The sequence below is a fragment of the Ipomoea nil genome, unplaced genomic scaffold (genome assembly GCF_001879475.1).
Source record: "Ipomoea nil cultivar Tokyo-kokei standard unplaced genomic scaffold, Asagao_1.1 scaffold0268, whole genome shotgun sequence".
In the NCBI taxonomy this organism is placed as follows: Eukaryota; Viridiplantae; Streptophyta; class Magnoliopsida; order Solanales; family Convolvulaceae; genus Ipomoea; species Ipomoea nil.
This window is the reverse complement of record NW_017616696.1, coordinates 5,336,732-5,351,736: the sequence shown is the minus strand read 5'-3', so window position 1 is coordinate 5,351,736 and position 15,005 is coordinate 5,336,732. Positions and strand designations below refer to the sequence as shown.

Below are 15,005 nucleotides of genomic sequence, written 5' to 3'. Positions count from 1 at the left end.
CCATTACGTGGGCCCAGACTTAGTCTTTTGGCCTACCACGACTTTAGGGGAGTTTGTTGGCCCGTATCTGTATAAATACTACAGTGGCTTGGCATTACAAATCATGTTTAACTACATCTTCATCTACACATTCTCTTGTCTAAATAACTATTGTAATAGCAGTATACATTGTAATCATCTTACAACACATTATCAATACGATATTGTCCTCGTGACATATATTTACCCTCTACTTTGCCTTTATTTTATCCTTATTTTCTATATCATCCGTGTTCTTTAATTATCGGATTTGATAATTCAGACAATCCGAATTAATTAAATCTCATTAGTGCTCTTGTTAAGAGCTGTTGTACAAGCTCGAGCGTGCTCTCTACTTTTGGTCTAACACAATTATCACGATCAACTATCATGTCAATTAATTATATCAAGCTCATGCGTGCCCCTATTTTTGGTGTATAACCACCGTTGCAATCAACAATGGCGAGGTCTGCTTCTCGCAATTCCATCATTGGTGAATCCGAATGAAGCCGTGAGCTTACCCGGAGATCTCAGTATGTACACAATCATGAATTCCAACAAAAGGAAAAAGTTACAAAATACCTCATTTTCTACGCAATTTTCATCCATCCTCGTTGTTTCCTGCCACCATCGTGGAGTCTTGATTTTCTAGCTTGAATCCACTCCGATTCGAATTCGGGGCGAATCGGTTGACATCGATCTCCATCGAATGGTAAAGTTGGCAAATTTTTATTTAGGAACATGGTGCATGCATGTAGCAATGTGGTTCATAAAGTACGTATCATTTTAATTACGCTTCAGTTTCATTTGACAATATTGCTCTGTTTTTCAGTTTCATTTTCCACACACACTAGTTTCATTATAGCAATACTAAAGTATCATTTTAATTCTATTACAATTTCATTTGACAATATACATTATTGCATGAGCACTATTTTGTAGTTTCATTTTTCACACACACTAGTTTAATTATAGTAATATTAAAGTACTATTTTAATTACACTCTAGGTTCATTTGACAATATCTGTTATTGTATGACTCTGAATTTTAATTTCATTTTCCATACATAGTAGTTTCATTATAACAACACTAAAGTATCATCATTTTAATTATACTACATTCATTTGACAATATACGTTGTTGAGTAAACTCTATTTTTTAGTTTCATTTTTCACACACACTAATTTCATTGCAACAACATTAAAGTATTATTTTAATTTTACTACAGTTTTATTTCACGACCATGGTCCACCTAGCACTGTGAACCATGGTCCCCTCTGTTACTGTGTAACAACTGGTTGAATGTACATATCGCTGAATGACAAATAAAACTGGGGTGGCGACAGGAAAATGGGTCAGAACAGTGTAGGCTCCATGATATGTTCGAATATTTTCCGTCCCCACTTCACCTTTAATTCCACATACTGGTCCGAAATTCCAGTCAGGCATGCAGCTAATATCGTAATAGCATGATAGATCGAATTATTGCTATTTGTTGGAAAGTTTGGCGGAATGAAAATGACATTTGCTGTAAATATTTTGACGTATAATTTCTAGTGAGATCCACTTTTGATATGTTTCACTTTTAATAATAATAATTATTTGGGGATGGGGTGAGGCGGGAACGGAGATAAAAATTTTTACATCCCCGTTCTCGTTGGGGCGAGAATCGAGAATCCCGGTCGAGGACGGGACATATTATCATCCCTAGAGATTCCCCATTTAGTATAATAAGTTTTTTTTTTTTTTTTTGAATAATAGCATAATAAGTTAATAACCCTGACCGTCAAGTACCTTGTGTTCAGATGACATGTAGTGACTTCTTGCATGTGGAAGGTCATGAGATCGAGTCTCAGTGGAAATATTAAAAATAAAAGCTAATAACCTGACCCAACCCGCATTGGCGACATGTCAAAGAATCAGGCCCGGCCCTGGGCAAGTGCGGGCTGGGCACTTGCCCAGGGCCCATCTCAAAGAGGGGGCCCATGTATGGCCCATGTATATATACATGGGCCCCTCTTATATATATACAAAAAAAAAAAAAATTAATTTATATACATGGGCCCCTCTTATATATATACAAAAAAAAAAATTAATTTATTTGTTCTCCAAACTCCAAAGGTGGACTCTGCAGAACGTGAACCGGCGTTACCATAGACCCGTAGTTCATTGACGAAGCTCTCTCTGTCTCATCCATTATCTCATGTCGCTCAGCCATAGACAAAATCGGTCTAAAAATAGAGTCATGGAGGCATTGAATTAGGAATTTAGGGACTTAGGGATAATAAAATAATATTCTTCCCAAACATTAATTTATATTATTTATTTTATAAAATGTTGCCTAAAAACATTTATCTGGATCTGGAAGTGAGAAAAAAAAAAAAGTTGAGCAATTAGTAGAATCACAAAGAGGAGATATGAACCAAGTGACTTGTAGTCTATTAGTATCCGATTGGCCCCTTATGTGGGATGTCTTAGGTTCGAGCCTTGGTGAAGGAGTAGATAGTATATGTGGGTGTCCCCCTTCCTTTGTAATAAAAACAAAGAGGAGATATGAATAAATATATTAAAATAGTAATGAAATTAAGTGTAGATAATTTTGGTTAATCTCATGAAAATTTGAGTAACCAAGACATATTAATTAGGATATGGGTAATTTGAGTGAACATGATAATGGGATAAATAGTACGTAATTTTGGTTAATCTCATGAAAATTTGAGTAACCAAGACATATTAATTAGGATATGGGTAATTTGAGTGAACATGATAATGGGATAAATAGTACGTAGTCCTTTGAGTGAGCATGGTAATTTATCAAAATAAGTATAATGTTGAAAATATATTGGTTGATAAACAATTTGTCTAATCTTGATGATAAATCAGGAGATTTTTTGTTGAAAAGGGACCTATAAAATTAAATATTGTGTTTCCTTTAATAATACATCTACACATTTTTTCTATGCGTATTAAACTAAATGGAAAAACTAGTGATCGAAAATGGTTGGTTTACTCAACATATGGATAAAGTGTATTATTTTTGTTTTAAGTTATTTGAATTTTATTGACTATACCTTTAATTATAGCATCTGTAGAGAGGAGTTTTTCAAAATTAAAATTAATGGAGTTTTTCAAAATTAAAATTAATGAAAACGTACCTAAGATCATCAATGTTGCAAGAAAGATTGACAATATTGTGTGTTGAGAATGATATGTTAGATAATATCAATTTTGAAGAGGTTATTCATGATTTTGTATATATCTAAACAAATTCTTTCATGATTAATTTATACATAGTTAGAGCCTCTTTTTTCGCTTGCCCCGCGCCTCTATAATGATAGGACCGGCCCTGCAAAGAATGTGGATGTGGAGAAACTAGGGAAATCTAACACTTAAGTTATTAGAAAAACTTGTCAACGACAACGTGGAACGCTTGACATTGAGGATATTCATTTACTAAAATTTAATCACTTCATCATACAAATTTAATATTATCAACTAATTATACCCTCTAATTATATCATATACTTTTTGATAGCTGAGCTTTGTGCAGATGATGCTCACAATGTATTCTTGTGAACATACATTATTCTCTACCAAACAATTCCAATTAGGGGTCTGAAATTCCAACAAGGCAGCCAATTAATAAGAACTTGGCATTATCTTAGTAGAGGCTAGTTAACCCATTCTTGGCGGTAGCGTGATAGCATCCCCAATGGCCCTACCCACCCATCAGACTTTCCTTTTTGAAGGTTGATTTGATGAGAGATTCCCCTTTGAGATTAATAATAACTCAGCCACAGATCAGAGCTAGGCACTGAAACTTCATAGTTCATACAGACAAAAACCATGAAAACAAGAATAATACTCCTCTTCTTCTTTTTCTATTTTGCTTTCTCCTTTGCCAAAACCACTCCCACATTTCCCTTTTCTACCATAATCAACCGCCCAAATGGGCTCTCTGCTTCTTCTGCAAAGGCTGCAGATAATCACAAACTTTATGACACAAAATATTTCACCCAAATTCTTGACCACTTCACCTTTACTCCTCAAAGTTACCATACTTTCCAGCAGAGATATCTCATCAATGATAGATATTGGGGCGGTGCCAAGAACATGGCTCCAATCTTTGTGTACATGGGAAATGAAGGAGATATTGAATGGTTTACTCAGAACACTGGTTTCATGTTTGACATTGCTCCCCATTTCAATGCTCTTCTTGTCTTCATTGAGGTAATAATCTCTTCTTTTGCTCACCACCATTTTCCTGTCAAAGATTCAATTTTTACTATATATAGTAAGTGCCCACGGATCCGGAGTAGTTCAAGTATTTTTTTTTTCTTTAGCATCGGTTTTATGGAAAGTCTGTGCCATTTGGAGGAGAGAAAGAAGCAAAATCAAGTTCGAAAACACTAGGGTATTTGAGCTCAACACAGGTATTGGCAGATTATGCAACTCTGATAATCGATCTGAAAAAGAATTTGACAGCAACTGACTCTCCTGTAGTGGTGTTCGGAGGTTCCTATGGAGGAAGTATGTGACTCCATACATTTGTTATTATTAAATTAAGTGAAAATTGTATTTTTGTCCTTTAGTTATACTCGTGATATGAACTTAGCCCTGGAGTTATATTCCTAAGTTATGCTCAAAATGACGAGTTTAGTCTCTAAAGGATCAAATCTGTCGCTTTATTCATTGATATATTGATGGCGAAAATGGTTCTCGAGGGGCTAAAAGTGTCTGTTCGTGCCTAACTTAGGAGTTAATGATTGTCACTAACTCAGAGGCTAAGTCTGTACTATAGGTATAATAACTTGATGACAAAAATGCAATTTTTTTACTTGAATTAACTTATACTCAGTAGTTAATTAGGTGGGCTTTGGATTAATTTTGAGTTAAAACTGGTTGGCAGTGTTGGCAGCATGGTTTAGACTGAAGTACCCACACGTGACCATTGGAGCATTGGCATCTTCTGCTCCAATTCTGTATTTTGAGAATATTACTTCCCCTTATGCCTTCAGTGATGTTATCACCCAAGACTTTAGGGTAATTATACTTGCTCTTTTGCACCCTTCCCCCTCTATTTATATATACTTGCAAAATATTATTCAAAATTTTCTTTATTTCTAATAGAAAATATATGCTTCTCACCTATACAATTATCACTTTCGATTAGCTTCTCACCTGTATTTTGAGAATATTACTTCCCCTTAAGGTGCGTGAGTTTTGTACTTAAGATGCGTGAGTTTTGTGCTTAATGTGCATGAGATTTGTGTTCTTAATGTGTTTTGTTTGTGTTTTAATGTGCGTGTATTATGTACTTAAAGTACGTCAGTTTAATGCTTAATGTGCGTCCAACCGCACAATACTCACGCACCTTAAGTACAAAACTCACGCACATTACTCACCGCGCACGGGAACTTAATTATATATATATATATATATATATATATATATATATATATATATATATAAAATATAAAAGTCTAATAAGAGCCAATGATGTTATACCCTTAATTGGAACAAAAAAATGTTGGTGGTATTGTTTCTTAAAATGAATGGTTCTTATTATTTTGATTTTAGTATTTTTAATGATTTTCCTTATTTATCCCCTATTATATTATTTTCTTCCCTTAAATAACCTTAAATTCCGTTAACTATTTATTATTCTTAACTTAATCATTAATTTTTATATGTAAGTTAATTTTTACTATATCATTATAACAATATCTACTGTAAGTTTGTAATCATATATTTTGAATTATTTATTATCATTGACAAATTCTCAAAACAATTTGTCTAAACAACAAATTGAAATTTAAAAAAAAAAATCAATGATTTCATTATTGTGGAGTGAAAAGTATGTATGAAACTTTATTACTCTTATCAAATTAAATAAATTAGTAGCTATAACAAAAATTAATACATATGAATTTAATTAATTTTGAATTAGATGTCTATAATGCATTTATTTAAAAAATTTATTCATTTTGAAAAATTTATACTTTCAAAGAGCCAATAACGCCTCAAATGAAACTCAAACTCACAACCTCCCTTATGAGAGTTTAACCTAGATGCCATTAAACCATAAGATCTTGGAATTTTTAAAAGAGATATAATTTCATTAGTTGTATTATCTTTATTTTCTACAATTCAAAGATTCATTATCTTCAAATTTGTTAATTTATTATATTCGCTACATTGTCCATTGTCTTCTTTTTACATTATATTGTAATTAAATATCAAAATTATAATACAAAATATGTTATATATATTTATTTACCAAGTATTTTATACAAATATAATAAATATTAATATTTTGTTCAATACTTTCACATGATAACATATGACACACATCTCCTACCAAATATCAACCGGTGCTTGTAAGATAAAGAGTTCATAGTACAACTAAGATCCAAGTCATATTCACAGCAAGGCAAATCTAAAGCTTCCTACACCATAATCTCATTGCATGATGAATCCCTCTATGCTACCACCAGTAACACAATTGCGTACACACTAATAATAATAATAATAATAATGATAATAATAATAATAATAATAATAATAATAATAATAATAATAATAATAATAACAATAATAACAATAACAACAATAACAACAATAATAACAATAATAACAATAATAATAACAACAACAACAACAACAACAACAATAATAATAATAATAATAATAATAATAATAATAATAATAATAATAATAATAATATTAATAATAATAATAATAATAATAATAATAATAATAATAAAGAGGACATGTACTAAAGATGAACACAATGACAATACTATCCAAAAGAGAATTAAGAAAAATTAGAGAAATTTAAACTAAAAGTAGTACGTATTTATTTAGAGTATCGCTTTTAGACTAAGTATTAAAACTAGCGTTATTACAAAGTTGCAAACATTCATTTTAATTTTAATTATAATCAATCTCTCATATATTATTTTGCATTTACATACTTTATATTATCGATTTAAATAAACAAATTTAACATTTATTTAACTATGCATGAACATATCTTATATAATATTGTGTTGATATACTTTGAAGTCTCATATATTATCTTGCATTTATATACTTTAAATTATCGATTTAAATAAACAAATTCAGTATTTATTTAGTTATGCATGAACATATCTTATATAATATTCTATTGATATACTTTGCAGTACTTATTTAAAAATAATCATTGGGCATTATCTCGTTCGCACAATGCGCGTAATATATATATATATATATATATATATATATATATATATATATATATATATATATATATATAAAAGAGCTCAAACCACCACGTACGAGGTTGACAATGTTAGTATAGTTATTATTTTCCACATTATTATTGTATATTATATGATTGTATCTATGTGGTCTTAGAATAGTCTTGAGTAGTTATAGTGTGATGCTATTAGTCAGGTGTAGGTTAGAGTTTGATATCTGATATATCTCTGTAATTCCTATTGTTCAGTTTATGATCGAATCGACTTCTCTAATTGGACAAATTGATTAGTAAGGTTCTAATAATATAAAATAGCGAAAATTTGAGTAAGATCATTTCATTGATCCTTATTTGTGAGACAGGTTGACTTAAGATGAAATATAATACTTATACTAGCGAAATGTAATACTAAATCAGAAATGAAATGTTAATTACTTATATGAGAAAATGTAATACTTTTATATCAAAATATAATAATACTTTTATCCTCAAAAGTATGATGTTTTCTTATATAAATAATAAATATATTATATTCATGATTTAATATTATATTTAATAATATAAATATTACATTTGCTTATACGGTCTCACACAAGTGTTACCCATATATATAATATTTTATTTAATTTGAATTGATTTTTGAAAATCAGAGTGAGAGCGAGAATTGTTACAAGGTGATCAAGAGTTCATGGCAGTTTATTGAAGACACTGCTAAACAGGCTGGTGGACCGGAGATACTCGAGAAATCTTTCAGGATATGCAAGTCAGTTTAATTCCTATTTTTAAGAATATAATTAAGGTTGATATATATCATTTTGATCTCTTTTAATTTGTTTTATTTTATTTTTATGATTATACATACATAGGAATAATATTAGCGCAGACAGTCTTGAAAATTGGCTTTATACGGCATACGCTTACACAGCCATGACTGATTATCCAACTGCTGCCAACTTCCTCAATCCGTTGCCACCTTATCCCGTCAAACAGGTAAACTCAACATAATCAACGTAACCATTTCTTGAATTGGTGTTTTTGTTATTATTTAAAAATAAAAATTATTAATTAATTATATTCATGATCAAGATCATACTAAATTAAATTATTATTGTGTAAATTAAAATAGATGTGTAAAGCAATTGATGATCCAAGGCATGGGAGTGACATACTAGAGAAGTTGTATGCAGCAGTCAACATATTCTATAACTACACTGGGGAAGTCAACTGTTTCGATCCGGAAAAACCTCTTGAAGTACTGTCACGTATTGGTGTCCAGTGGAGATGGCAGGTACCAGATTATATCTAAAACTGTTTTTATTTATTTATTTATTCTTTTGAAAGGATATCTAAAACTGTTAGGAGTCGTTTGGTTCAAAGAATGTTAAATTATCTTAGGGAATGTTAAATAGGAATGTTAGATTCCTATTTGGTTTAAAATTAAATTATGTAAATAAGGCAATAGAAATAAGACAAATTGATTAAAATGTCAAAAGTTCAAAATTAGTAATAAGATAAGGGAATGTGAGAATATCTAAAAAATTTGAGGGTATTTCACATTCTCTTCCAATAGCTAAAAACTTTATGTGGAGTTTATGTTACATTTCTTGAAAAAATTACATAACCTGAACCAAACATGTGAATCTTGTATTCCAAACAAATATAACATTAGTTATCTTATATAACTTGAACCAAACACCCCCTTAGTTGTTATGAAACAAAAATATTAATTTCTGGAAAAAAAACTAACAAGCACAAGTAACGGAAAAAAAAGTTTTAGGTTGTTAGTACGAGTTGTGTGATACAACACTATCCTTGATACCGGACTATCTTTATTCAATAATATATTTTCATTAATTAATTTGAAAGTTGGCCGATCAAATCACAAATATTTAATGAATATAGTGTTCTTGACATTTGACAACTTATATTAATTACCAGTACATTATATGGAACTGTGCAAATACTTGAGAGAAAATAACGAATTATTTATTATATTGTTAAAAGTTATTATTATACGACGGTCAGTGACTCAGTAGACTGTGGATATAGGGCAATTTTTCAAAAATAAAACTCTATGTTAGACATGAAAAGCATATTATTATTATTATTATTATTATTATTATTATTATTATTAATTCAACCGCGCGATGCACGGAGAAAAAAATTATGTTATTATAAATATAAATAAAAAAATAGAAAAAATAAAAATATTTTAAATTGTTTAATATAATAATATTTTTGAGCTTCCATTGGTCAAGTATTTATTAATTTTATAAAATACAAAATTACAATTAAAATTAAAATTAAAATGTTGTATGGTTAATATAATCTCTAATTATGTACATATTCAAATAAACTTATAGAGAGAATTTACATAATTACATTGATCTATTCTTAATTGTATTTCATCTATATTATAATTTTCACAATACAAATAATAACTAAGATAATTACATTTAGAAAGCAAATTTTAAATTTTGTATGAGTAAATTTAAACTCTAATTGAACACAATTTTTTATATGATTATATAATATATTCTTTATGCACATGTCATTCCATAAACCCAAATGTCATTCTATAAGCCCAAGACCACTTTTTGTGGAGATAATTCAAATGTATCTTTTTTCTTTTAAAAGTTCTAAGTTTAGAAATCCAGAAAAACATTAAAGATCCATACGATATATATATATATATATATATATATATATATATATATATATATATATATATATATATATATATATATATATATAGGAGTGATCACATGTGGCCATGTTGTTAGGTGTGGTCATATGGTCAATTATAGACCATTAGATTAGATAGATCTAATGAATCATATTAATTAAGATTTTTTTTAGTATTTTCGCGCACATTCTTCTACCCAGCGAACTGTAAGGGTAAACTTGTCATAAAACACCGGAATAAGGAAAATCACATTGTTGTGTGTTTTATTACACTATTGGTGCATGTTGTCAACACTGTTGGTGTATTTTGGAACTCGACCGCTATAAATGGCCACTGTAATTACCATAACACGGGAATACACCATTGGTGTGTTTCACTGTGGTGTGTTTTATTACACTATTGGTGTATGTTGTCAACACTGTTGGTGTATTCTGGAACCCGCCCGCTATAAATGGTCACTGTAATTACCATAACACCCCCACTTACTAAAACGCGCGAAAATCCTCAGAATTACCACAACCTTTAGATTAAATTGATTCAACGACACAGATATACGACCACACGACCACACCTAATGACATGACCACATATGAGCGTTTTTCTATATATATATATATATATATATATATATATATATATATATATATATATATATATATATATATTTAAATTTTTTTATTTATAGCTCAAATGATTTTTTTTTATTCTGAAGTTCAATAATTGACCCACGGCCCGCAGCATTTGCTTTCTTCATCCCTTCTCGCTTCTGCCATTTTTTGAAGCATTTGAGGGGGGGAAAAATTATATGTAGAGGCTTGCATTAATTGCACTGTTTCAAATATTGAATAGGTTTTCATCAAAAATTTAATTAATATTGTAATCCCAAGAAGCACCATAAATAACAAAAACATATCAAATAGACTTTCATTGTAAAGCCAGAGATTTAATTAATATTGCATCGTTTCATATTTTCTATTAATCGGGAATTGGAATCTTTAATCATAATATCATAACATTTAATAACTCCATTAATTCAATAAATGTAATCCTTTGTTATGGGTGAGAAAAAAAATAGCTATTTTATTTTTCAAATGTTGTGCTCTTTTTTTTTTTTTTTTTTTTTTTTTTTTTTTTTTTTTTTTTTTTTTATAATAAAGGATGTTGTGGTTATTTTATATTAATAAGGATAGAGATAATAATTATAACAATAATTACTCACCAAAATAATAATTATAACATTAATTACTTTTCAAACCATATAGCTTTATTATAGTTAAGAAGATTATTATTATTATTCCAGACTTGTACGGAAATAATAATCCCAGTTGGGGCTAGCAGCAAGGATAGCATTTTCCCAGCCTCCGAATGGAACTACAGTGAAAATGCCAAATTTTGCAAGAACGCCTTCAACATCGAACCCAGGCCCAATTGGATTACCACGGAGTTCGGGGCCCACGTAAGTATCAATCGTTATAAAGTGAAATTGTGTCCACTTTGCAAGGTGGATACAGTTCTATATTCATAATTACTGAACTATATGTTTATAATTATAAAGTTATATATTCATAATTTTTGAACTTCATATTTATAATTATTGAACTCTATATTTACAATTACAGAACTCTATGTTCATGTTTTCAAAAAAAAAAAAAAAAAAAAAAAAAAAACTCTATGGCTCTGTTTGGCAAACCTAACTGAAAAGCTATAAGCTAGGAGCTGAAAGCTGAAAATGAGCTGAAAGTTGAAAAACTATAAGCTCGGAGCTGAAAACTGAAGTGCTGTTAAACTAGCTGTTATGATTGAAAGTGTTTGGTAAAATTAACTTTTTGATAAGCTAATAAATGTAAAAAGACTAAAAAGGACATCTTCATAAAATTTAAATTAGTTTGTTTACATATTAAAATTTAACATTTTGTCTTTAAAAAAAATTAACATTTTAAAATAAAACTATTAGCATAATCATGATCTAGCATATCATAATAAAGTAGCAATATTGTTGCAAATCTAATAATAATAATAATAATAATAATAATAATAATAATATTATTATTATTATTATTATTATTATTATTATTATTATTATTATTTGTAGTGAAAGTTGCGGATAAAGTAGAAGACAAAAGGGTTTTAATTGAGAATGATAAATTATGTTATTTCTTTAAAATAATAAGGATAAAAATGAAAAAAAAGTTAGGAAGCTAGGAACTTATTTTGAGAACATTACCAAACAGAAATTATACCTTATTAGTAGCTTAAAATAAGCTATAAGCTCCTAAATAAGCTCTGCCAAACAGAGCCTATATGTTCATATCTTTTAATTTGTTAAAATTTTATAAATCTTCAAATGTTGTTTGCATGAACAGAATATTAAGAGGGTTTTGAAAAGGTTCGGTAGCAACATCATTTTCTTTAATGGATTGAGGGATCCATGGAGTTCTGGAGGGTCAGTATAAAACTGTTTATACCGTATTTAAACTTATTAAATGTAAAATTATTTAATTTGCATCTTATGTTTACCAAAATAATTTTTTCCTATAATGTTGCAGGGTGCTGGAAAATATATCCAAATCCATAGTTGCTATCGTTGCAAAAGAAGGTTAGTAATTAGACAACAAACATAATTAAAATCACATGCGGACACTCATTATTAGGTACACATAAATGCACCACAAAGTAATAAAAATGCACCATTAGATTTGGTGCATTTCCAAATACTGTGTGATGCATTTTTACATACGTAATGGTTAATGGTGAATTTGCACTGACCGCACAGGAAACACTATTCGCATTTGACCAGTATATATAAATATATACACTGGTTCAAATGTGGCGCCCTATTCTCGTGAGGCCGTATGGATTGCACCATTAGATAGATATAAATAAATGCACCAGGTGAAATGCGTAAAGACACCACAAAAATTCACTATAACCCTGGGAAGTGCGGTTATGCACCACTTAGTAAGTATAAATGCACCACAGAAATGCATAAATGCACCACACCCTGATGCATCTCTGAACACATCGTGATACATTCTTACATATATACCTACTGGTGTATGTCCGTACGATCGCACGGCAATGTCTATCCGCACAGTATCAGCTAAAGTCGCTTTGCATGATTAGATTTTTTGAGTGACAACAAGTGATGGGTTAAGGGTTTAAAAAATAAACTAGTAATGGATAAACTCTGCATCAAATTTAAGGTTTTGGTTAATATTGTGCTTTTTGAAGTTTTTGAAGTATAACCATATATGTTTTTGAAGTTGTACGTACCTAAAAATTAATACGGAGTAATTAATAGTAAAACAAGTTTTAGTAATTATTCCTAAAAATATACAAGTACTCTAACTCAAATTATATTTAATTTTTTAAAGTTGTAATTAAATAAATATGTATGTTTCAAAAACAACAATTTACTTATTATATTTGAATATTTTTTTATTATTTTGTATTGTAATATAATTATTGAATTTTATTACGTGTAAATAATTGAATTATTATTGATTTTTTTTTTTAATTTCTTAATAAGATAAAAGTGATGGGGTGGGCTAGGTTGTTTTGATATATTGCTCTACTCGACTCGATCATTACATCTCTATCAATTGTTATACCGTGCACCAGGGCGCACATAGCACTGTGCGCCCCGCGCCTCTCAAAACGGCGTCGTTTTGTTATGTTGTTAAAAAAAATTCTTTGTTTTGAATGCACATAAACTCATAACAGAATACACATAATCTAACATAATACATAATACACATAAACATTTAACTGAATACACATAATGGGGTTTGGTTAACATAATACACATAAACTCTTAACTGAATACACATAAACTCATAACACAATACACATAAACTTTTAACTGAATACACATAATGTGGTTTGGTTAACATAACGCACATAAACTCTTAATTGAATACACATAAACTCATAACACAATACACATAAACTTTTTACTGAATACACAGAATGAGGTTTGGTCTGTTCGAACGGACGGAGTGACGTCAGCAAGAAACGCGCGCGTTTTGTGTCTGTGCGCACATTGTTATGTGCGCCGTGGTGCACGATATAAATTGCCCATCTCTATATATTTAAGAGAGTTGAAATTTCATTATTTAATCTCTTAACTTAAAGTTAAAAACAAGTGCTACTCGAGTACTCGATCTTAGTTTAAAACACCATAAATTATATGTGCTTAAAAATACAAACAATTTTGCATATATAAGTAAAAGAACTTTTTTGCGCTTTTAACAGGTGCACATCACGTGGACCTTAGATTTTCAACGAAGGAAGATCCAAAATGGCTAAAGGATGTGAGGAGGAAGGAGGTAAAAATCATACATAAATGGATCTCTCAATATTATCATAAGTGATTGGGTTTTTCAATTTGAACAAGACGGTATTGAGAACGTGATGTATTTGCCCGAACGAGCTTAACTCAATGTGTTCAAGAGAGTATTTGGAAGAAGAGAACATGATATATCATCAATAAAAATACTTACTATTATGCAATTATTGACAAATGTGTTTACAGTTTCACTCTACTCATCACCAATGCTACATCATTATTTTTAAATTATTTTTATATTTTTCTTTAATCTTTAATTTACAGGATAGTTCGCACTCACTATTCGAATGCACATTTAGGTGAAACCTGATAGCAAAAGACCACAAGGAGTTAAATTAATTTGGGTTACCCTTAATCGTCTCAATACTCTTTGCAGTAACCTCTGCAAAACATTGCTCCCTGAGAGCATCATGACCGTGAAAGATTTTATCACAAATTCTTTTTTCCGCAGCAAATAAAAGATTGACCTATTAAAAGATACATAGCTTGGTAAATACAATGAAAAAGTGAAAGTAAAGATAAATCATATGGGATGGGAGAGAGCCCCTCACTGAAATCCGCATAAAATGAATCCAATTTTCAATTTTGGCTTCTAGGACTTCCCACTGCATCTTTTGAACAGTGGGAATACAATGTCCAGAATACTTAAAATGTATTTTTAAAGGACCATGCAACAAAAATAAAGCCTCACATTTGCTACCTTTAATCCC

General features: G+C 29.8%; 1 protein-coding gene across 2 annotated transcripts; it reads left to right on the top strand.

Moving 5' to 3' along the window:
- Window positions 1-3,794: 3,794 nt before the first annotated feature.
- LOC109150019 (lysosomal Pro-X carboxypeptidase-like) lies at window positions 3,795-14,526 on the top strand. 2 transcript variants are annotated; one of them, XM_019298001.1, is made up of 11 exons: window positions 3,795-4,248; window positions 4,362-4,548; window positions 4,928-5,061; window positions 7,912-8,024; window positions 8,128-8,251; window positions 8,388-8,549; window positions 11,248-11,403; window positions 12,311-12,390; window positions 12,494-12,543; window positions 14,202-14,366; window positions 14,431-14,526. In XM_019298001.1, the coding sequence occupies exons 1-10, from the start codon at window positions 3,865-3,867 to the stop codon at window positions 14,318-14,320; spliced, it is 1,509 nt and encodes a 502-aa protein (XP_019153546.1). In that variant the 5' UTR covers window positions 3,795-3,864; the 3' UTR covers window positions 14,321-14,366; window positions 14,431-14,526. The 2 variants fall into 2 exon arrangements, with proteins under 2 accessions (XP_019153546.1, XP_019153541.1); XM_019297996.1 differs by having other exon boundaries at window positions 14,202-14,526.
- Window positions 14,527-15,005: the final 479 nt, after the last annotated feature.